The sequence below is a fragment of the Aulonocara stuartgranti genome (assembly GCF_965226115.1).
Source record: "Aulonocara stuartgranti genome assembly, chromosome: 19".
Taxonomy (NCBI): Eukaryota; Metazoa; Chordata; class Actinopteri; order Cichliformes; family Cichlidae; genus Aulonocara; species Aulonocara stuartgranti.
Window position 1 is genome coordinate 11,497,861 of NC_138955.1, and position 25,217 is coordinate 11,523,077.

The window sequence follows — 25,217 nt, forward strand, 5'->3', positions numbered from 1 at the left end:
TAACGTTCACGTGTTGTATAAAGAGTTAAACACCCGATGATTCAAAACAGGAAGCAGACGAGGCTGTGGATGCAATGATAAAAGAAAGTGACGTGAGGTTTCGTACAGCCAGGGGGATTAGCTCAAATGGTAGAGCGCTCGCTTAGCATGCGAGAGGTAGCGGGATCGATGCCCGCATCCTCCAATGTTTTTTTTTTTTAATTTTGTTATTGAATATTTGTTCTTTCATTTTCATTCATACATTAACTATAAGCAACCGATGACCTCTTAACAAACTGTGTCAAATGATCAGCGAATTACGCGGAGCAGTCGCACGTGTATAGCACTGTTACTGTTAATTCCACAGAAAACCAGAAGATGGCAGCATAGACTCATAAACGATTGATCTCTCCTCTGTCTATATTCATTTAGTTTAAAATGAGCGTGTATTTAGAGCCACGTGTTCAGGTAGGTTTGTGTATTTTTTTTATTATAAGGAGCGAACACGTCAAATGGAGGACCAACATGGCCAAAGTAGTTTAATTAATTAGATTATATACAAAGAAATACAAATATGCTTTATGTATTTTTATTATCTGTGTGATTTTGTTATTGTTGGTATTAATTTGGTATTGATTGTCTGTTCTGTTAAATGAAACGTGAATAAAGTGCTGATTCTTATTCTGAAAGAAAAATGGAAATAAAGACCTGGATCTAAAAATTTGCCCTAAATATGGTAAAAGAATAGAAATAGAAGGCAGAAAGAATTGAAACCATTAATAAATATGAGCATTTACACACATTACAGGATGGATGCAAACAGGCCAGAAGCTTTATAATACAGAATCCTCTCTCAACTGATAATTTTAGAGTTCCTTGGACACGCATTGCATGCTATGGAACACTATTGTGGCGAGATTTTAAACTCTTTTAAAGTGTTTTACAATAAAGATTTTAGATTTTAAAATGTTATAGACTGGAAAGGATCATGCACATGCAGGTCAGTATATGCAGTGAAAGAAAATGCTGAAACTTCGAGGGTTTTCTTGAAAGGGTGAGTTAATCCTCCAGGGAAAGAAGTGCTGACAGATGATGATAATAATGTTTATTGTTGTTTCGTAACTACACAAATTACTGCACACTTTAACAAGCTTTTCATATTACAATAAATCAGAACAAATGTGACAGTCTTGCCTTGGAGAAGCAACAATCACAACACTAAAACTAATGGTAATCATTTCAGCAAATATAACCGTCATTGTGAAACAATGATATTTTACACCACCACACCACAGTAATGGATTAGATTATATGGTATGAGAATAATTTTTGCAAAAGGGGATGATATATAGTATATATGCTTGTAATCAAAACTTTATAATATGTCAAATGTCATTGTATTACTGTGTGACAGGTGGAGGTAGGACCCAATAGCAAAAGGGGAACTACTAGGAATTGGGAACTAAGAAATTAAGAGATAACAACTAGATTACAAGGGAAACAGCACACAAGAAAAGACACAGGGAGAGAGAGAACAACGCAAAAACAAGCAGATGAAGACAGACGACTTAAATACACACAGGATAACGAGAGGATGGGAAACAGGAGGAAACACACTGGAACTAATACAGACTAACATGACAGGGGAAGTGGAACTGAGCACACTGAACACAAGGTGAAATATTTTCAAAATAAAACAGGAAGTACGATAACCACAGAGAAACAGACATGGAAACAAGACTGACTGGGGAGACAGAAAGAGAACACCAAACAAAATGAAGACAAGGCCAAGACTAGAAACTACAAATAGTACACAAACCAGAAAAACAACTAAAAGCAAAACCAGGTGTATACACTAAATCTTTGAATATTAAATAAAGGAGAATCCAGAGAGTCCAAATACAAAAACACTGGATTACAGACTCAGTACCGTGTTTATTTGTTTATTTTTAAACTCCCAGCATCTTCTTCACCATGTATCCTGGCATGTTGTACAGGAAAAGAGCCATGATGGCAAGCAGCAGGAGAACAGTGACAATCTTGATAGTCAGCCACCTGTACTGGTCACAAACCAGGCGTTTCACAGCTTTGAGAGGGATGAGGAACCAGAGGAGGGCAACATCTGGACGGCTGGTGGAGTACAGAGTTATAAACACTGCGTTAGACAAATAACATCAAATAACTGACAAACCAATTTTCTTTCCGAACATCTAGAGGTTGTCACCAATTGGCTTGTACTACATTAAAAATATAAATGAGAAAAAACCAACATATTTGAACCTCATACTCACTGATGACAAAACAACACTGCACTCTTTTTTGTTTTCTATTGAGCACTAAACAAAGAAGGCATTCATATAGAGATGACATAACCCTCTGATAAATGGATTGTCCAGATCTCAGTTTATTCACAAATTTAAAATATCATACACAGATGCAAAGCAAAAAACTGAATTCAAACACAATATACTCACTTTTAAACCAGTACAACATATGAAGGTGACTAATGTTCAGTTATTTTAAAAACAAGCACTAAAAATACAGAAAACACTATTTCAACAAACAAGAAAAACTGCAACAACAACAAAAAAAAACCTCTAATATGATTTGTACACATTAATACACAATATTAGACACACTCAAGTAATAAGTATTATCAGTAGTGTTACTGTGATAGCGCCTGTTTAACAATGCTGAAACCATTCACAACAGAATACAAGGTAAAAACCTCAGCTGTTTCTCTTAAGCTCCCAGCATCTTCTTCACCATGTATCCAGGCATGTTGTATATGAAAAGAGCAAAGATGGCCAGCAGGAGAAGAGCAGTGACAATCTTGATGGTAAGCCACCTGTACTGGTCACAAATCAGGTGTTTCGCAGCTTTGAAGGGGATGAGGAACCAGAGGAGGGCAACATCTGGACGGCTGGTGGAGTACAGAGATGTAAAAAGACGTTAAAGAAGCCAAAGCCATTGTGGCCCACATATATGCAAAATAATCGATTACTTGCATGATGGAAATACCCACATGATATAACAAGCAAATGTTACTGGTTACCTGTTTAACACCATAACTGATTCCATAGGAATTAAGAGTTAAGTAGCAGCCAGGTGATGCTAGTCAAAATGCACTTGGCTAATTGATCATCAGCAAATGTGAGCACCTCTATAAAAGCATTATTTTGGTAGTTTGCTGGTCTGGAGCATTCAGGTGTTTGTTAACGAACTCTCTTTTACAGGAACCAGACTCAGGGAGGAGGGGCCATCTGCAATTCACACTCCAATGAATGAATCAGGAGTAACTTGGGCTTCAGTATCACAAGTATATATTGGCATACAGATTCAACCAGGGAATAAACCACCAACCTTCTACTTAGTCAACATCTTGCTCTACCTCCTGAGCCACCAATAGAAACACTAGAAAATAATTCTTCTACCTTTTCAACATATTGTATTTAGCAGCCTTTTTCTTTCCACTTTTACCATAGTAAAATATACTTAAGCAACTGCTAAAGGTATTAGGTGGGGGTTTTTATTTCAGAAATGAGCTTCTGCTTTTCTGAAGTGACTGCTGACCTCTCTGTTTTATTTTTTCAGGTGCATTATATGTTTAGTACTTATCCATGGATCCACTCATCCATTTTCCTTTGCTTGTCCAGTTTAAGGTTGTGAGCGTTGCTGAAACCAATTTCAGCTGCCACACTCTGAACAGGCTGCCAATCCATCACAAGGCTTAGTTCTTATATCTCAGAAGAAATGAACTTGTTTCATCTGTTGAGGTGGTGCTTTTGATTATCGTTCTTCCAGTGACTATACTTCTTTTTTCTTTTCCATTGTAAAGCATTTTTATTAAAACTCTACTTTAGGAATAAAACTCTATATTGAAAGAAATCCGTGTGTGTGTGTGTGTTTTTCTTTGTCCACAAACACATCATCAGGAGCCGAGTAACCAAATTTGTTACATAAGTGCCCCTGCAGATTTTTATCTACACCAGATATTACTGTATGACGCATCACATTGCCTGTTAACCTAGCAATGAGCTAAACTTACGTGTATTAAGCCTGCAACTCCAATCTATCCTTTTATTTTCATGACAATAACATCTCATTTAAATCCATAAAAATTGCATTTTACATGCTTAGCAACCACCTGGCAACCAACTTTTTTCACTATTATTAAGATATTGATTTATGAACAGCATGAACAGGCCAAACAGTACTGTAGCGTGGGTGTGTGAAAGTTAATTTGGTAGATTTCTTAAAGAACATGGTTTTCTGAATCCTTTTCTTAGTGCATGTTGTTTTCTTGGTATAACTTTGTACATTTTAATGTATTGCTTCATTGCTTTTATTTAGTTTAAAAGTGCTGGCTCAATAGAAAAAGTGCACAGGAAGTTTGGAGGAGAGAGTGAGTCAGAAGTTCTAAGATTAGTCTGCTGGAACCATGTGCAGAACATCTTAAGCTCCCAGCATTTTCTTCACCATGTAACCGGGCATGCTGTAGAGAAAAAGAGTGAGCACAGCCAGCAGCAGGAGAGCAGTGACAATCCTGATGACCAGCCACTTGTACTGTGTGCAGAACAATTGTTTAATGGTCTCATTAGTGAGTGAGGAACCACAGAAGGCTGGTGTCAGGATGGCTAGAAGGACAGAAATGTGCACGTTCAGTATTACAGATTTTAAGGACTTTGGAGCATTTTACTGTTTTTCTACTACAAACTAAATTAATGCTTTGAAAGTTAGTGGACTCCCTGAAACAACAATAAAGCAGAAAGCAGGATGGGGAAAAATAATTCTAGTTAGAAATAAGGATAAGAAACAGCAACTTACCATGTAAAGAAAGAAGATCCTAGGTCTAAGTCCAGCGTTTGACTGAAGCAAATTCCTTCAACTGTCTTTCCTCAGTTCATGAAATTTCTTAATGCTTTTTATGCAAGTTTAATATTGTTTTTTATGTTTTTTTTAATGACTGTGTAAAAGATGGTTTTTTTGGTTGTTGTTTTTTTTACAACAATTGATTTAACAATTCAATTTACCACTATATCTATTATGTTCTCTGTTTTTCTTTTTTTCCGCTTACCTGTCGAATGATGTTTGTTCGGACTGTCAACCTTTAAACCTGCATGTATCTGTGCATGTAAGGTATGTGTACATGGACACAACATTTAGTATGTGACTGCTTCTGTTTATAGGAGGGGTTTATGTAGAAGCCAAAAGAATATACTGGACCATGCCGCTGAAAAAATTAGATCAAAAGAATGGATGATAGGAAAACATCCTTCATACTTGGGTTTCTCCAGTGGTTCTGGTTCATTTCGTCCTTCACCAACTGGACTTTTCTCTGCCTCCTCTCCTGTCAGAAGGTGCAGCTCTGCTTCCACTTTTCCCTGTAAAGACAAAAAACAGTATGAGTGATGTGGATTCACGCTATTACCTAAAGCAAAGATGTCAAACTCATTTTATAACGTGGGTGAGACCAGTATGAACCAGTGCATACAAAGGTTTAACTACACATTTAATCCTGGAGATATGTTACGAAACAGTGTGCTTTACTGCTTGCATTAGCATTACAAAAATGAGTCATTCCCTATTTAGAACCATAATTTCAGGTGGTGCTTTGGTGTGACTGACCGTAAGCTCAAACTCATCATCTTCATTCCTGGCCACAAAGGGCCACCAGCCTTTGATCCTCTTCTGTTTGAAGATGGAGACCATGGGCATCTCTCCTTCATTTGTCACCATTTCAATGGTACACTGCTTGGGAGTCTTGGCGCCACGTGGGAAACGGTTCAAGTCCAGCTCAATTGCACCTATGAAGACATTTTTTCTACAGTAAATGTCGAATAAGTACGAAGGTTAAGCCATCTTAATGTCATTACGCCTAAATTTACAATGTTGCCTGCTGTGTTAGTGGTGTTTCACAAACAATCTCTTATGAGTAGCGATGTTTTTTAGCTTAATGATTTTTGACAATACCCAGGAAATCATCTGCTGAGAAATGGTCGGCATCCCACACTTGCAGGTTAAGACGAGCAGGGATCTTGTACTCAGTCTCATCCCAAGCAAACATGGACTCTTTTTTTGAGATGACGATCTTCTCCTCTGCCATGAGGTAATCAAACGGGTAGATGAAGCGCCAGTTGAAATTCCCCTCCCCAGTGATGGAGTGATAATGAACATCAGTGTCCTGTTTGTCCTCCTGCTGCCCTTTTAACCAACTGTGAGAAAAGGGGGAGGGTTTGTAAATGTTTCCGTATCGGGAATCTGATTTGACTGATTTCTGCTCATAAACAAGTAAACAAAAAACAAAAGATACATTATTACCCTCGCACAAATATATCACTAGATTTCTCGCCAGTGAAGATGTCATCATCCTCCAGAACGACTTCATCTGTGTTCCAAATTATGACCCTCAGTTCAAACCTGTACAAACGCAAAAACACTAATCAATGATCAATAGTGATTGGTAAAAACCTCAAATTAAACTGCATAATTTATTCAAATACATTAAGATGGTTTTGAACTTTATACTGTGTGTGTTAAAGCTGCAAGATGACTGTTGAAATCATACTTCTTTGGTTTCCTTGGTGAAATGTCAAGTGCAGGACCAGGTGCTGTCATATCTTTAGGGAACATATCCACCCACATCTCAATTCTTCCCTAAAAAAATGTACAGGATGAGATTTTTTTTTCAATATGCAAATAATCTGTAGAAGATAATTCCAACATACAAGCCTTTTTCATCAAAAGTTTTTATATTTAAATAAGTTTACACACTTGCTCAATTCCTGGTTTATCAGGGTGGAGCAGCGGTCTGGTCTCCACGTGTTCTGGGACGAGCTTGCAGCCAGCTCGTGGAATTTCTTCCCAGTGGTTCAGCACAGTAAGGGCAAGGTGTTCATCTGTCTGCTTCTTCAGACCTGACAAACATCATCACAAAAATATATGTATTTTTTAAAGCGAATGCTAGCAAATGAAATTAAGCTTTCCCTTTAAACTGTTTAAGCATTTATCAGACTTGATGCGTGCTCAATCATCAAGGTAAGTAAATGCCAAAAAGTTGATGAACAGAATCAACTTTTTTGGCATTTATCAGACCAGTTTGTCAGTAGTACCAGCATGAAAACAAGCACACAACAAGTATTGGAGAGAGTATGTCCCACTACAGCAATATTGCCTTTCTTTAGTAAGTTACTGAGAAAATGAAGTGGAAGAAACAGAAGGTCATTGAATACCATTTTCATCCTCTATCTCTGTTGGCGCCATGAAGACACGATTCTCCACCTTCACTCTTCCTGCAGGACCATAGTGAGGCCCGTCCAGTTTGCCATCCTTACACAGCTTAGCCAGGATGTGGGTGGGTTTCATCGGGTCACGCCACACATTGTAACCATGGCTACAAAAAAGGGTTAAAAAAAACAACATTTTTAAAACTAGAATCAAATGAAAGTAAATGGTGACATTTTAAAACTGTAAAAAACCTACACACACACACACACACACACACACACACACACACACACACACACACACACACACACACACATACACACACACACACACACACACACACACACACACACACACACACAGATATGTTGGGTTTAATATTAAAGGAAGACTTTAACACAAATCAAATTCATCTAGACCAGGACGTCAAACTCATTTTACATCATGGGCCACAGCCCACTTTTATGTTAATTAACCGTGACTTAACTACTTTGGTAAAGTACAACTGGCCATGTGGATGTCTTTATCAGCAGAAAAAGCTGTAAAACGTATGAAAGTAAAAGTACAAAATGTATGCCTCCTTCACATTTTACAAACCCATCCAGTGGCCCAGATTAGGACCCTTTGCCAGGCCAATTCTGGGCCCCGAGCCTTGGCTTGTGACACCCCTGATCCAGACTGATTTGATGTAAGTTGCCCAGTTCTGGAGATGAATTTAATTGCCTTGTTACCCAGTTGGGCTTCTCGAGAAATCATGATGTCTTTGCTCCAAACTTTATCATAAGCAGTTTTAAGTACAACAGGAACTAGGTTTTTCTTGACATCTATGGAGACAGACTAGCAACAGGTTAACTATTAATGGTGGCTGTGAGCTATAATGTTAGCTAGCTGAACGCTTTCATTTGATTGAATTTGTAGTAAAGTTTGTGGTGAAGAGCAGTGCATCTATTGAAAATGAACAAATTAAAGTACTGGTTTTTTTTGTTTTTGCTTTCATGTTGGCTAATGCTACTTGAGTCAAACAGATTGTGTGATCCTTACATTGCGTAGGCGCGTGTGATACCACACGTGGCTCTGTGTTTGCTGTAGAAACGGTTCTCGAGGTCAATTTTGGTTTCTCCAATGAGATCATCAGTTCCCACCAAGTCCCAGTCATAAATTGACACAGTTAATGTGGAATCCATTGGGAATGTGGCCTCCACATCAAAAGATCTAATAAGAGACAGATTTTAGTTTTAAGGTTTTAATTAAAATTCAGTATATTCACAAAAAATAAAAACTTGTAAGATCGTATAGATAAGGCCATGCTCTAAAATTACTTACTTGCCAAACAGTGGGTTCAGCTGTTTTGAGATGTAGTTCTCTTTGTCTTTTATCTCTGTTTTTCCCAGTTTTATTGCAATGTAGGGGTCGGCTTTACCGTTTATGTCTGCTGGATGCAGATCAGTTGCCTACGAAAAAAAATGGATAAATTTGTGTATGATAATGATAAGTAAGTCTAGCATTCTCGGCTATGACCGGTAACCAGCCAGTCAGCCTTAAACATTTCCAAATGTGGGTGGGTATTTGAAAGAAACTCTCAAAGGCAAAGTGGCTAAAGCTAACGTATGCAGAGCTCAGAACCATCCACAAGCTAGCACCCTTGGTATGAACCTGACTATGAGCACTCAAAGGAGCTAAAGGACCTCTTCCCAGGATATTGAAATAAATATTCACAGCAGAGCACATAGCTTACCCTGATGACATAGATCCGAACAAGGACGTTAATGGGATCATTGCTAGGAATGTTATTAAACATTCCCATGTTGGAATCAAAGTTCATGTCTCTTGGCATATCATCCGACACTTTGTACATGCACAGCGAACCCTGAATTGACACAGCGATACAAATGAAAGGGCATTCAGAGGAAAATATGAAAGAATTATTTAAAGAGCTTTGACTTTCATCATCAATGAAAAAGAAGAGACAATTTCTTACTTTGAATTTTCCAACAATCCTATCTTCATCTGTCACATTCTGATCATCATCATCACCTGCTTTTCCCCTGTACAGGTTAAAACTGTGCAGCCAGTCCTCAAAGTTACCAAAGTCGCTTTCCAGTTCTTTAGGATACACCTGAACACAGATAAGTGTATATATAAACACATAAATTAGGTTTGGAATGACTTGTTTTCTAAGACCGTGTCTGTATGTCGCAGTCACAACTGTATACCTTCAGCTCATCCAGCTTTGGCTTTTTCTTCTCATAAGGGTCGACTGCCGGTTTCTTCTTATCTTTCTTTCCTTTTCCCTTCTTTGTGCCTTTCACAGGAGAGTCATCAGGTTTGATATCTGAGTACAGGTTAGTGGTGAGGACACAGGGACAGCGAGAAGGAGCAGAGCGCTCGAGACATGAATTCCACATGAAAGTTGCCATTACGGTACAAAGCAAGCATGCCATTGAACTCCTGAAGTATAGAGTTCAGTGAGAATGCTTGGTATTGTGACGCTGTAGGTATTGGCTAATTCTTTATTGTGTGCCATGCTCCATCATCTTTGTGTTTTTAGTCACTGTCTTGTTATTGACAACTTTCATGGCTAGCATATGACAAATATGCATGTACGGGAGAAGAAAACAAGCAATTGTCCTACGAATGGAAATTTGGATTCATGTCAGCATCTACATGGAGGCATTCTTGGGCTATGAAGGCTATGAGGTTCACTACTGCACTGTAGAACAAAACAACAGAGTTAGTGAGCTAATAAAGGATGAATTTTAAACTTAGGCACACGTGTCAAACTATGAACATCACAGATTTTTATTAAAGCACATAAAAACAATATTCAGCAAACACAAAAACATATGGAGATGCAATTAGTGGATTTTAAAACTGATGACAAAAAGAAGAAATTTAAGGTTTCTTTTTTTTTTTTTTTTACCTCCACCATCTGCAGTGTCCATGTCATCTTTGTCCTCTGAGTCTGAGAGAGCTGCTTCTTGAGCCTTGAGTGACTGAAAGAGTAAAGCTCTATTTCTTAACTGTCTAGACCAAACAAAACCTCCTACTTATCAGCTATAGTATCAAGGTTAAGATCCATTAAGTCTAAAAAAATGTCTTGAAGAAAAATTCAATCTACAGCACTGTGCAAAAGTCTTTAGCTGCCCTTTATTTTGAAAGGAAATTTGAAAATAGTTGCAATGATTTACTGAAACATGAAAACAAATACAGAAATGTTGTATATAAAGAAAGAACTGTTTGTAAAGATTGAATGAGCTTGAAAGTTAATATTTGATACGATCACCTTTGTTCTTCAACACAGCCAAAGCTCTCTTAGGCAAGATTTCTTGTTATTTCTTTAAATCATTTTCAGGAATAGTTCTCCTGGATTTATGAAGGACATTCAAAGCTCTTCTCTGGATGTTGACTGCCTTTTGTTCCATTCTTTGCAAAGATTATCCCACAATGCATCAGTAATGTTGAGGTCCGGGAAGGCCAGTCCATGACTGATAGTGTCTCAGTGTTGTACCTCTCTCCCGATCTCCTTGATCCATACTGACAATGATTTGATCCAAAAGCTTCAAATTAGAATTCATAACCCTATTAGACATATTATTACTGATTTTCAGCTCAGGTCTTGTGTTATTTGGCACACCGCAGCCTTTTCTCCCTGTTTCTCTTCCTTAAGAATGGCTTCTTGACAGCCATCCTTCCACCGAGAGCATTTCTGATGAGGCTTGAATGAGCAGTAGATAGATAGACCTAAGGAGATGCATCTCGCAGATTCTGTGTGATTTCTTGCTGGCCTTTTTTCCTACTTCTTAATGATATGACGATAGTCTTTAGGCCTGCTGCTTTTGATTTTGTCCTCCACTTTTACCAGTTTCTTTAATTTTTTAAAGGACACATTGCACATAATGGCGATATATGCAAAGTTTTTGGCTAATAACTCTTTGGGAAACGCCTTTTTCGTTCAAAACACTTGTTCATCCCTCGTTCCACCCTAGGTCTTTTTATGTTATATAGGTCATTGATACCAAATAAAGAAAAAGCAGTTTCTCGGAAAATGGTCACATAGAAGAACTGGACTCTAAATAAGTGAAAAAGCAGCCAATATCCAAAGAAAAACTCTGAAAGTCCCACAGAAATCCTGGAGCACTATTGCTCAAGAACACTTTAAAAAAAATTTAAAAGACAGGCAGTAAGCAAAACATAAAGAAATGAGACACAACTCAAAACTTTCGTGTAGTACTGCATCATCATACTTTGCAACATTGTTAACATTATATAATCAGTCAAAAGAAGGCTTGTTACCTCTGTCAAAGTTTCAATGGAAGCGAAATATTTGGACCACCAGTCCAGCATGCTCTCGTCAAGTTCCTCCTCCTCCATCTCATCACCCTTCTTCCTCTTCTTTTTCTTCCCTTTGCCATCCTTGTCATCATCCTTTGTATAAAAGTAACACAGATCTTTTGATTAAGGCTTTGAGACATCTTGATTCACCGTGAAATAAAATAATGCAGTTTGATTTATAAATCAAGCAAGTACAGATCTCTACTTACCTCAACTTTGACCACAGCATCAGAGCCCTACAAAGGAACACCAGATTGTGTTTACTTTGTATTTTTTATCTCTATAATTTTCAAATTTTCAAAAGTTACACTTACACAGTCAAGTTTGACAACAGTTTCCACTTTCTTAAAAGAAGGCTCAGAATCCATGCTGACAACAATAATTTCCTCTGAAAGAAAAAAAAAAATCATCATCACAAACTGTCAGACAATACTGTGTGGCGCAAACATATATTCTACTTTTCTGTTATTTGATACCTGTAGTGGACCAGTTGTTGGCTTGCTTGTCAGCTCCCCTGTAGATGAACTTCCGCAGAGTGGTGACAGCATGAGAGCCAACCAAAGTGTAGCGGCCAAAAGCTCTACAGTCCACTACTCGGATGTTCAGCGGCGGGTGAAGCAACTCATTTTCAGGCAAGTCCTGACACACAAAATCCAGAGTGAGTTCTTGCAGAGCAGGTGTGGTGGCTGACATGAGTCAACCCAAGCTTCAGTTCTATGTTTGAACGCAAATGCATAACGGAAAAATATATCAATAGTGCCAGTACGGTACCACTTCAAACCACTTGACAAGAGTGCTGAAGTTGGGGTTTTTCCTGTAGTTGGAGATGAGGGCAGACTGAACTCCCTTTCCAGCACATTCAATGTCCACACGAGGCCGGTCCACCTGGGCGAGATTCACCCTCTTCAGGTCCCTCAAGCCCCAGAACAAAACCTAAAGAAAAGAAAGGTTAGCTGACATTACAGATGTTTTACTTTCTTTCAGTGAATGTCCGTCAGTTAACAGTCAAAGCTATTCTGAAGTCTTTACTTCAATCCTGTACTTGCTGAGCACTGGTCTGATCCCCAGTGGTACTGGGAGGATTGGGCCACGGTCTATATCTGTAGGACCATCTATGGGAGGTAGGTCAGCTTTTCCATTGGGGCCAATCTAAAGGACGATATAAAGAACTATGAAGCAAATGAAGTGATGGAAGCATAAGCTCACGGGTTGATGTTGTCTGTACTTTGGAAAGCTAACCTGCAGCAGTTCAAAGGCTGCCAGCATTTCTCCAGCAGTGCAGTTTCCACGGTAGATCTGATAGTACTCCAGTTGGGGAGGAAAACGTGGGGGACCGTAGTGCTCATCAGCCATTTTGACCACAGGCTTAGCAAAGGTTCTGCCCATGAAGTCAGCTTTACCCTGAAAGCAAAGGACCAGACGCAGTGAAAAATCTGATTATTTTAAAAAATGCTCTTCTTGGCTTACCGTATTAGTGTTTATATTACAATGAGTGCATTTAAAAAAGCAATTAGAGAGCTGATTGTGAAGTAAGTAGTCCCATTAGCAGGAAGAAACATGGCTCAAGGTGCACATGTTTCACACTAGATAAAAAGGACTGAAGATAAAAGACAAAGTAAACAATGAAAGATCCCTAAAATAACCAGTGAACTGCAAAACAGATATGCATTTATGCACATTCAGAAAATGAGTGAAAATCTAATCATTGTTTCTAAAAAAAAAAGAAAAAAAAGAACAAAAGCAACTTAATCTTTCTTGCAGTTAGTGGTTATAAAAAAGTCAAAAATCCTGTTGGTCACATACAAAAGCACAAGTTTTACTTAAAGGAATGCAACAGGGATAAGTTAATCACGAGGGTCCATCAGGTCCTTATTCCTCTTGCATGCCTTTCAAAGGAATCTACTCTGCACACATGACAGTGCTGCTACAGTACATCAAGCCAATCCACACTCTACTTATCCAAAGGGTCATCCAAAACAATGGTGTTTTTGTCAGGAGATAATATAAAATAGTCAGTCAGCAAACAAATTCCTTCAGATATAATTCATGTCAGGTTGCTATGGAGACAAAGACAAACTCAATGAAATCAACCCACAACCATTTATGCAAAAAAAATTTAATCATAAAAATAAAAATATTGCGGGTATACCGCATGCTACTTTTAGTCTCTCGTGACTAGGTTAGTCATACATTTCAACATATAAAGATGAAGGATCATGGTAAGACTGCTGTCGAGGTTTTGCCCACATTATTATAAACAGAGAGGCCTCTGTATATCAAAATAACCCTTACCACTGTGTCTTGATCATAGAGCTCAATGACAATAATAGGAGGGTCATCTCTCAGTTCACTGGCCTCCCCAAACAACTCCACATTCTCAAAAACCAACAGCTGGTCCCACGTGGGGCAGAGGGTCTCAGCCAGCACCTGCAAGAAGACAAAACGTTTAAAGTGATCGAGGACAGGTTTTCAAGTACATAAAATTTCATGCTAACAGGTGATCTCATTAAAACAACTTTTGATCTTGCCCACCTCAGTGACTTGGCTTTGCGATGAGAAGAAAACTCTTGCAAATGGATCGGACAGACCTGTGCTGTCAGCGGCGAACAGGCTGCGAGCCTGGTACATGTGGACCCTCAGCTGGAAGATTTGTTTCACTACAGAGAAGTAAAGTCTCATAAGTGACTATAGAAGTATATAACAGTATATGTAATTCTTGCCTATGTTAGATTTAGAGATATACTTTTTCTTTTTTTGCCATGCACTCCATATAAAAGACAGGTTGCAGCTTCCAGGTGTAAAAAAAGAAGCCAAGTAGCAAATCCCTCTAATGACCAGCAGGAGGTGCTGTTATGGTTTGGAAATTATGTGTGATTGTTCGTTACTATTAAGGTTCAGAAAGACAATAAAGGCCACCTTAAAGAAATGAAAACTTTGTGATTGATGAGTTTCTATTGAATGGGTGATTAATGTCAGTCACAGCCACCTCTCACTCATAAAGACCAGTTTTACACCAAGATACAAATCTCTCTAAGGCTTCATGACAAGACCTCACTATCCAGTGGGTGACAGCATAGTGACTATGACAATCTAAACAGAGTCTATTTTGTGAGCATAGCATGTCCACCCACCTGCAGCCAATCAGAAGAAAGCTGGCTTAAAGCGAGGAAGGCCATAAAAAGAGTAAATATAACTATATGGTAAAGGATAATTTTGAACTGAGATTCTCACAAAGCTAATCTAGTAAAGTTGAAGAATAAATTTACACAGCTGTGAATGGGTATAATTTGTCCCTTTAGCCACAGTGTGAATGGTAGATATTTGTTATGAGAAAAGCTGGTGTAAGGTGAGCTGCAAAATGGCCTTACTCATGTAGGTGAGGCTGATGGGTGGTGAGGCTGGCAAGCCGGGTCCTCTGGACAACTTATTTTCCTCAAATCCATTAGGTAAGCCACTCAGGTAGTCTTTGCGCTGCCTGCTCAGACCCAGCCACAGATAAATCTCTATCTTGGATTGCACTGTCCACCCAGCTGGTCCAAAGCCCTTTTTACCAGGAATCTTTACAAGAGGAAAATACAAAACACTTTAGCTGCTGAAGAACACAGAATACAGATAAGGAAAAGTTTCATTATAGACTGGGAGTTTGTATCAGAATAGATTAGGTACTCGCCCTGAGAAAGATTGTTTTGACTTTCCCACAGTCTTTTCCCTTCTCCTCGTATATGCTGGAATAAAGGATGTCCTTAGAGGGGACACGTGCATAAGCAATACGCTTTCCATTGCTTATCATCCATATGAAAACATCTGGAATGCTGTGTTGAGGCTGCAATAAGAATGAGTCCTCATTTAAATATGTTACTGAATAACCACTATAGAACATACAAATGCACCAAAAAAGATTATTTGTAAATAAAGACATAGACATAGATCTCACTTCCTCAGCCAGAAAGCGCAGCTTCGACAGGAAGTTCTGAGCCAGCTTCAGCTTATCTCTCACTGTGCTTTTTTTCACCTGTGACCTCATGGTCTTAGCTTGCTGACCAATGGCCTCCTAAAAGGAGGAAGAGGTTCAGCAGTTAGCACAGTACAAATATAATCAATAGGTGGGAACAATAAAGATTACTCTTTTGAGTTTACGTACCACTTCCGACAAGCACAGCTTCAGTCTCTCCTTGTCAAGTTTGGTTCTGCCCGACTGACTCTGGTCCTTGTTTGCCAATGAAAGAAACTGACTGAAAGAGTTAAGGTTTGGTGAGTGCAAATGTTTACAATCATTAAAAACACTTCATGTGCAGCTTAGGTTTGTAACCACGGACCTGCATCCTTGGCTGAGTTCCTCAAGAACACCTCTAAGCCTGCGCTCGGGATAGGCCTTCTCTGTTTTAATGATCTCTTGCACATCATTCAGCCCATCCTCCTATGAAAGCAACATAACGATAATGATTTAAATTATGTTGGCGTTGACTTAGACAAACTTAGCTTTAAGTTAATGCATGACTTGCCAGTTTATCAGCAATGTTGTCAATGATGTTGGCATTATACAGCCTCCTTCTCTGGTCTTGCCACCAGCTCTTGATGTAAATGCACGGCTTCCTCTCAAAATATGGCAGATGGAAATAACTTCTGTGGATTAAAATTAGAGCGTATCTAACATGTTGTTTTTTAAAATACCTAAATCAATACTTCTAAACTGTTTTTACAATCTTTTAAATCAAAGCAAGAACTAAAAACTTTTGTATTGTATGTGATATTATTGCTCTGACCGGTCTGTGATGACAGGTTTCATGGGTGGGGTTGTTGCCACTGACTGCAGGTCTCCATCGTCGTCCATCTCCTCTTCACTGGAATTGTTGATCAGTTCAGTTTCCTCTTCATCTCCATTACCCTTCTTCCCCTTTGTTTTTGGTTTGACAACTCCATCGTTCTCATTTCCATAATAACCTGGCAACAACCATGATGTTAACAGTTAAACCATAAAAGATGCGGTACTTACTACAATAATAGTATATATATGATTCTATATTTTTTAAAAACTACAGCAACACAGCTATTATTCTAATATAGTAAAGGATAAAACAGTGTAAAGATATTTAATAAAGGTCATTAGGCATGCTAATTTCTCAAAAGAAAGTCTGCTAAACACTAAAACTGACAACGAGGTGATGGAAAGTACCTATGGTGACCTCAAAGTGTATGGGCTTATCACCAATCTTTCTATCAACCATTGTGGCCTCCAGGAAGGAACTGAAGAGGAAAAATTCCTCAACCTTTCCAGTGGCGGTCTGTGAAATCAAAAAATGGACAAGTATAATCATCTGTTTAAGAATAAAGACTTATATAAAGGTGGCATCAATGTAAAACAAAAAAAAAGGTTAAAGCACTGTAATTCATTACATATTGACAACAATCAATTTATCCCATATTATGAGGGATACCACTGAGTTTAGCCACATTGATGCAAACAGCTATTAATAATACACCAGGTACTATTAATAATTCACAGTAATTGCAGGCACATAACCCATCAGTAGGAGAAACAGTTGGCTCCATCTGCATGACTGCCCATCCAGTCAGGCATTCACCTCTGAGATGTTGGGTATTCCCTCCATCTGCACGTCCGTGGAGCTGGTAATTTCAGGGGAGGAGGTGTCCAGGAGCTCCATGCCAAGGCTGATGAGCAGACGGGCTCTGAAGGACACGCCCTCTCCAAGTCCATCATTTAACTCCTGGTATTCGTCCATCAGGGTGTAGGTACGAGTGGAGCCATACATGTTCACCCAAGCAGGCCCAAGAGTCGGAAGGAAGCCTGAAAAACAAAGAGAAAAGGGGATTTTAATCTAATAATTTGCAAGAGCAAAACTAACTGACATGTCAAAAGAAAATCTTCTGCAGTTAATTTGTGGAGAAGATATTTCTTCAAACATTTAAAGTTGCATCACCTTTGTCCCCATCGTTAGAAATCTTGCGCAGGTCTAAGAAGTGCGTTCCTATCGCAACATCATTCACTTTATCCGAATCTCGGAGCTGGATCTTTATACGTTTGCAGAGTGGTGGAAACATCTCAGTGAAAACAATTTGCTCGTTCCAGATAGGCTCATAGCAGCTCTTCTGAACTGATGTTTTCCCCTGTAGCAATCACACATTGTAAACTTATGTTATGTCAGTGAGATTTAGATTTTGAGCTGGATGAGAAAAAAAATGCTACATAGGGGAACGAACGCATGGCAGCTTTGTTAGCACTCACCTTCTGCCCAGCAAACTGTACTTGGACATAAGGATCAACCAGGTCCTTATTTTCTCCTATGAAGGCCTTTTTCACATTCGCCATGATGCTGGTGTTCATTCTGGGGAGCCCCTCAGCTCTGTAGATCTTCAAGTAATAACGAGCCCATTGCCTCTCTGCAGGCACCCCCTCAGGTAATAAGAGATTCCTGAAATAGAGAGTTAATATATTTTCTTCACTAGTTTCAAATGTTAAAAAAAAGAATACATCTGTGTTTTATTTACCCATCTATGTCATCTTCTTCAGATTCATTTGCCTTGTGTGGAGTTTTTATAGTGTCCCCTTTAGCCACAACTGCAATATCACATTTAACGTAGCCCTTACAGCCAGCTGTGATGTCATCAGGGTCAGACAAGAGAGCCCATTTGTGGTAAAACTGATGATCTACAAGTCAAGGGAGACATATTTATTAATGCATTTGTATCATTAACGTAGTGATATTTTTAAAAAGCTGATCTCGATTAATTCTTTACCAGGCTGGGAGTAGATTGTGCCTACATCCATTTTAAAACTTCCAACCAGGGTCCCACTACGCAGAAGATTTTTGGAGTGCACTACCTATAGTTTGGTTTAGGGAAGTAAACAACACAGGGTTTAGTGCGCTTGTGAAAAGGAACTGCTATCAGTGACTTTTACGTTTAACTATAAGGAACGGGACGACTCACAGACACTTTCAGGATTTTGTCAAACATAACATCTGGAGGGACGTGGAAGTCGAACACAAAATACTGGAGATTAAAAGAGTTTTAATGACAATGATGCACAGTTGCCCTTTTAATAAACTTTAATAAAGTATTATACATGATGTAATGACAGACTCACTTCGTTGTAATATGGGCAGTTGGTTGATTCCTTCATTGAGGTGTACTTTTTATCTTCTCCGATTTCCACGCAAACCATTGGATCCATGTTCAAGCCCACCAGCTGTCTGGCTTCAATCACTGTCACACTGACCTGGAATTAAATAATCAAATGTTTGTCTGCTATTGTTTAAGAAGCACTACATTAAATATAAAAACACTCAATAACAACTTTCCCTTGCCTGATAGTCTACTGGTCTTCCAGAGCTGGGCTCCATCTTGATGTCTGGCTTTGACCTGCATCGCAATGTGAACGTGGTTAATGTAGAGTGAGACAGACGCAAATAAATGATCTTCATTGTCATTATACAATGTATAATTAAAATAAAAATAATAAATAATTAGAATTAATACAAATAGGTAAGTAACTAAAGATAAAAAATAAACACAGCGGCATTGTACACAACTTAGCTAGCGTAAAGTGTTTATAGTCAAGTGTGTAGTGAGGTGGAAACTTCAGTAGTGGAAGCAAATGCTAGGATAAACTGTTCCTCAGTCCACTCGTTCTCATTTTTATTGTTCTGAATGGTTTTGCAGGTTGGCAGCAGTTTGAACAGTTTGAACAGAGATCCAGGGTGTGTATCTCTGTTGCTGTTCATGCACTACAGAACTCTTGCCTCTTATTAGACACGTTGGTGGTGACAGCTGTGACTGAGGCCAGTGAGATGGTGTCAGGGTCCACGCCTCCTCCCATGAACATGCCCTGGCGATCCAGGTCCTCTGTCTCCAAAATTGCTGGCTCATCTGTAGATCAAATAAAAGACACAGAGTGAGGAAAACGTGTTATTTTAGTAGCAGCGTTAATTCCAAGAATGTCATTACAAGAGAAGACCCCAAAATACCTTCAGCCTCTCCCAGCAGAGACAAAAGAGAATACAGCAGGTAGCCTGACTGCTGTGACAGTGGCAGTCCAGTATTTACTTCAGGAAATAAAGCCAAAATACTACCCTTCCCAGATTGATACCAATTCCTTACACCATTAATAGTAGCGACATTATACTAGTTGTTTTCACCAAGAGGACACAGAGAGATGAAACCATAGAACATAATTTGAAACCCATCCTGCTGACCTTTTGATATGATACATCTACCAATTAGAAGCAACAGTGCAGGATTAATTATCTAATATCCAAATAGCTATTAGGCTATTGAAATGTTAACAAGATTGGCATATAAAAGCTGATATTTTGTATTTTATATTCAGGATACTAATACATTTTGAGTGGTTGCTGGGTTTTGAGTTATTTTGACCTAATCATCCATGATGGCCAATACCTCCATTTCTGTCCTCCTTTTGTCCACGGTTCTTACTGCGCTTCATGGTTCACGACAATCATCGAGTGCTCTGTGAAAAAAATAAAACAATAAAAATTTCATAACAATTTTGTACTTTTCTTTTTATCAATATGAGTGAACTAATGGTCTGTGCGTTTTTTGTTTTTTTGTTTTTTGTATATTTTCTGTGCATGTTCTGTTGCCAGAAACAGCAACCAAACCCATTCTTCAGTAACACACCTGCAAAACCACAGCAGAATAAACCATGGCACTTTACTATTGGCCTGTGCTGCAGATAGAGGCTAAATTATTAGGACTGTTTAAATTAAATGCTAAAACAAACAGCAAACAAAAAGCAAGTGTAAGGACAGAACACAGCACAGAAGGTGTGTAAGAAGAAGGGTGTCACCATACTACCACACCCCGGATTACCCTTTAAAAGGGCCTTTTCAATTATTTAGATTGGCTGACCTTAATACATGAATTGGAGGGGATACATTTCACATGCATTGTGAAAAATAATACACTTAAAATAATTAATTTTGGAAGTGGCACACTGTGGGGCAGGTGTCAGGATAAACGAAAACGTAAGGACATGATTAACAGCTTGGACAATGGAAAATTCAATTTTCCCCTCATTTATCCGAGATTTAAAAAAATATACGGAAAATTGGATTTCTGTGGTGTCAATTAACTAGCATGTGTCACCTTTTCTAGCTGTTTTGAATTTTGCTTTTTTATATTTTCAGTTTTCACTAATATCCAAAAACAAAGCAATATATTACAACACTTTCTGTTGAATGTATAAAACAAGCATCAATGCTTCAAACTGCTCAAACCAATACCAACTTAAGCACTCTTATGAGATGCACACTTAGAAAATTTAGAATAACTAAAAGAATGAATATTTTTGCAGCTCTGAAACATAACTTTTTTTTAACTCAACTGAATCTAATCTACCAAGCCACGAAAGGGTTCCTCATCAAAGAAACAGTCTTTCAAGTATATTGCAAAAACACTGAGGCCTAATTGCCAAAGTTATTTGCACAGTACAGCTGATCTTTCACTTAACTTGGTGTTGCTAAGGACTTCAAATAATCTGATCATACATACCATACAGAAGGAATGATTCCCCTGTGTCCTTCCTCTAAGCAGGCTGTTATTTTTTCCTCTTTTTTTCCCTCTGGAAATGGCAGAAACACTACGTAAACATTTTAGACATTTGCGCAGCACAAAGAATAAGGCTACAAAGTAAAGTTGCGCAGAAAAGAATTTGGTTTGTCTAAGTCTAAAGTTGGGCAGGAGTGATGTGATACACCAATGAATAGTGCATGAGTGTTGAACCCGAGACTGGTAACTATAACTAGGGACCGCTGAGAGACGTCACTATCTGCCAATCCACACAAGCTCTGTCTGCTACAAAGGATATATGTATTAAGCTTCTTTTTTTAAATATATATATAAATATATCTAAAATATTTCAAATGAACGAGATAGTTCATGATCATTCTATTGTAGTGAATCTTCCTAACATAGCCTGCAAAGCTTCAATACCACTACTGGAAAGTATGTTTTAAGTACAATTTAGAAAGTATGTTGCACTAAATAATAATCAAGTTTGCTACAATGTGAAGATAAAGACAATTCTAAGATTTTCATAGTGTTACCATAAGTTAGGGTTGTATAAAAAAATCTACTGGAAGTGCTTTAAACTGTGTGAACTTTGGGTAATCAGTATATTGCTGTGTAACGAGTGATAGGATTTCATGGAAGTAACCAAAATGTCAGCCCATCCTAGCCGAAAGAATGCTGCCCTTTAATCATTAATAAGGTGCTGCGCCCAATTTGGTCCTGGGGCACACATGCATTTTCTTTTATCATCATCGTGAAATTGCCAAATGATGTCAAACCATATTTGCAATGCCTTGCGTTTCAAATCCATTTAAGTTTGAGCAATTTCAAAGATGACCTGAATTTTGAGTCACTGTTGTTATTTCTGTTGTTGGGGCGATCGTGGCTCAAGAGTTGGGAGTTCGCCTTGTAATCGGAAGGTTGCCAGTTTGAGCCCCGGCTTGGACAGTCTCGGTCGTTGTGTCCTTGGGCAAGACACTTCACCCATTGCCTACTGGTGGTGGTCAGAGGGCCCGGTGGCGCCAGTGTCCGGCAGCCTCGCCTCTGTCAGTGCGCCCCAGGGTGGCTGTGGCTACAATGTAGCTTGCCATCACCAGTGTGTGTGAATGTGCGTGAATGGGTGGATGACTGGATATGTAAAGCGCTTTGGGGTCCTTAGGGACTAGTAAAGCGCTATATAAATACAGGCCATTTACCATTAGGGCTATTTACTTGAAAGATTAAGGAACCAGCATGTGTTTTTAACAGGGGGAGTAGAAGTATTTGCCAAAAGCCTTGATTGTGTTGCATTATTTTGCCGAGCTGAGATATGCTTTAGCAACTTCTATTCAATGCAACTTCTCTTGCATGCTGAAGTACAACTCATCATCTCATCAATTACACATACAGCCAGTCTGTAAGCTATACGTCAAAGTCTAAAGTTCCTAGTATCCGATGAAACAAGTCCCTAAATTATTTAGATGGCCCAGTCAGTGTTGCATGTGGCAACCTCATTAAGAGGCAGTATCGCTGTTCACAATAAAAGAAATAGATTTGCTTGCAGGAAATAACACAAACACAGTATCTTTGTTATCATATAGGGAAAAATGCCTATGGATAACACTCTTAATTAAATGATGGAAAGACTATTTTAAGTGATGCATGTATGAAACTATTTTGGGTAAATGCATTTCAAACAAAACACTGTTTTTAACTTTGTGCAGTAGCTTCCTTGTTTTTACCTAGATCCGTAACAGATATATTCTTTTCCCACCTGCGCAGTGGGAAGTGTCAGCTCAGTGACACCAGCCTGTGGTGTCACTGGTGTCTGTTGAGGGATTCTGCTGTTAATTACATGATTCAATACCAGCTAAGAGGGGTTGAGGAGATGTCCTAGTTCCTCCAGGAGAGCTAACCGTGTCACCAATAGTGCAAAGTTACTGGTTGCCCCTGCTGTCTCATATACTAACCTCATTCTCTGATGGATGTTGTCATCAAATTCAACTTTAAGCACAGAAGATGACTCTAGGGACCAAACCAGTCTGCCATCGCTGGTGTTTCTGTTTTGACAAAGAACAAAAATTAACATGACTTAATAATTTCCCATAGTTTTTGTTTTGTTCTAGTGTCTCTGTGCTCTTCTTTTTTTCTCTTCTTTTTCCTCTTACCTTCTAGCTTGTTAGAGCAGAGGGCTAATCCAGGTGCTGCTGGGTGTCTCTTCCTGTTATAAGGGAGTTCTTCCTTCCCACTGTCACAATTGCTTTCTCATAGGGGATCATCTGATTGTTGGGCATTTCTCGCTAATTTTGTAGGGTTTTGACCTTGCAATATTAAGCGCCTTGAATAAAATCAGATTGAAGTGGACTTCTTTATACAACATAAGAGTTTCAAAACACAATATCTGTGCAATAAAAGAAAGCATTATCTATATTATGGATGAATATTTAGGTAACACTTATGAATATGCATGAGAAAGTGACACCTTTGACAATGTCGTCTAGGATGAGTCACAGATGAGTCACAGAATGAATTGATACCAATCATGCAACCTTATCCCATGTAGGTCCAGTGTCCAAAGACCTCTTTTGGCTGTTGGTTGTAGATTGGTTATCAACATCTTATTCATGCTCCACTGACTCTGTGGGGACACCAGCTGACTGTGGTGTACTATATCGTTGGGGCACATTTCAGACTGTTTGGATGACGACTCTGGCAAGCTTGACCAGTGAAACACAGCCACAGGGCATTGTTGGTGGTGGTGTTGAGTTGGCATTGTGCTAACTAGTCAGCACGTAGGGCCTGGGTGTATTTGACCCTATATGACCTCAGAAACTAAAGAAATACTCAGAATCTGAGTGATTATTTTTAATGTCTGTGGATAGAAATGTGTACTATATATAATAAAACACCCTATTATCATATAATGGGCAAACAAAAATCATGTGAGAGCGTTTGTGTTGTCAAATTGTGTGAGCACATCATGGACAGTGCTTGGAGAGTCTATACATTTTTGCATCTTACCATGTTTCTCTCTTTAATCCCCAAGAAAGGAATGGAAACACCACCTGGTGGCCGAAGAACTGTCACTGCAGTTGGCTGTACTGTGTTTGGCTCACTACACAGCTGAAAAAAAGAGGACCATACCTGGAAGGGAACTAAAGACAAGGAACAAATATCCTTTCACTACTCTTAACAGTCAGCTGATACCCAAAATACTGCTCACAGTGCAGAGGAGACCGAATTTAGAAGGACTGTTAAACATACCTGACTTTTTTTTAAAAGCCTTTGGAGTGAGAGTCAAAAGGCAAGGTTTTCTGATCCAAATCAAGATATGTTATACAAGATAACATATAATTTGGACTCATTTGTGTCTCTATAGTGAGCACAAAAGAAAGTTTATATGTTTAAGCTGCCAGACGGGGACACATTCACCATAAAGTATGTAGGGCTTGAAAAGAAAAATACATTTTGAGAAGCTGTAAAGTTGTTTTCATTGCAGCTGTTAGTAGCAGTCGTTCCTTCTAGCTAAAAGAGTGGAGTTGCATGTAATTATGCACATAACACAACATTGCCAGCCTTGTTAGTGTTATTAGTAATTATTTCCTACAGATATGGATTAGTTTACCCTAGTGAAAAACAGTTTCATTGTCTAGTTATTATTATTATCAATATCATTATTATTATTATTATTAGTAGTAGTAGTAGTAGTAGTGGTAGTAGTATTAACAGTTCAACTCAAACTGCACCAGCACAGTTCTTTTCTGGTTCCTGATTGGGTCATTCTAAGTTTACTCAGAGACAGTATAGACTTTATTTTAGCTAAATCTAATGCTAACAGTTGTATGTAAGATGCCTATAAAATGTTTTCTTTTCTCTCAAAACTAACTATTTATCAGTAGATATTTGCTAATAAAAAGCTAAACGTTTTATACTTTTTAGAAAAAGTTCAGCTGATAGTTTAGCTTCATGAAGAAAGTAAGCTAATAGGCATGCTAGCTTAGTGTTTTTGTAGCTAACCATGGATGGAGAATTATCTCTTGCTTAAGCTGGCAGATGATTTCCATCTTTAATGGTGTTTTATGTTATGATGGCAACTAGGAAGGAAGAAATGAGCAGGTTAAACAACCTGTTCTCAGCTAATATTGATTATT

General features: G+C 38.6%; 1 protein-coding gene across 1 annotated transcript; it reads right to left on the reverse strand.

Annotated features, from left to right (window-relative positions):
• Positions 1 to 2,678: 2,678 nt before the first annotated feature.
• On the reverse strand, positions 2,679 to 23,401 carry LOC309694809 (otoferlin-like). The gene is made up of 44 exons (XM_082515031.1): positions 23,235 to 23,401; positions 23,037 to 23,126; positions 21,070 to 21,139; positions 19,957 to 20,026; positions 19,299 to 19,425; positions 18,864 to 18,918; positions 18,644 to 18,775; positions 18,483 to 18,549; positions 18,295 to 18,375; positions 18,046 to 18,205; positions 17,783 to 17,969; positions 17,478 to 17,664; positions 17,121 to 17,344; positions 16,712 to 16,820; positions 16,302 to 16,479; positions 16,041 to 16,161; positions 15,855 to 15,955; positions 15,680 to 15,770; positions 15,473 to 15,589; positions 15,209 to 15,361; positions 14,907 to 15,096; positions 14,071 to 14,195; positions 13,834 to 13,965; positions 12,778 to 12,939; positions 12,568 to 12,687; positions 12,310 to 12,471; positions 12,015 to 12,177; positions 11,853 to 11,926; positions 11,748 to 11,774; positions 11,500 to 11,631; positions 10,127 to 10,199; positions 9,420 to 9,538; positions 9,185 to 9,322; positions 8,942 to 9,073; positions 8,530 to 8,657; positions 8,248 to 8,418; positions 7,212 to 7,372; positions 6,754 to 6,896; positions 6,548 to 6,636; positions 6,301 to 6,399; positions 5,953 to 6,194; positions 5,608 to 5,786; positions 5,263 to 5,363; positions 2,679 to 2,902 (listed from the first exon to the last, which is right to left on the reverse strand). The coding sequence occupies exons 4-44, from the start codon at positions 20,000 to 20,002 to the stop codon at positions 2,722 to 2,724; spliced, it is 5,379 nt and encodes a 1,792-aa protein (XP_082371157.1). The 5' UTR covers positions 20,003 to 20,026; positions 21,070 to 21,139; positions 23,037 to 23,126; positions 23,235 to 23,401; the 3' UTR covers positions 2,679 to 2,721.
• Positions 23,402 to 25,217: the final 1,816 nt, after the last annotated feature.

Bases quoted from the DNA above. Each gene is read 5' to 3' on its own strand.
- LOC309694809 (XM_082515031.1), bottom strand. From the start codon at position 20,002: ATGAAGCGCAGTAAGAACCGTGGACAAAAGGAGGACAGAAATGGAG. The intron at 8,419-8,529 runs GTAAGTAATTTT...GTCTCTTATTAG, and splicing joins CTGAACCCACTGTTTGGCAA to ATCTTTTGATGTGGAGGCCA. The intron at 5,364-5,607 runs GTCAGTCACACC...TTGTCTTTACAG, and splicing joins ATGATGAGTTTGAGCTTACG to GGAAAAGTGGAAGCAGAGCT.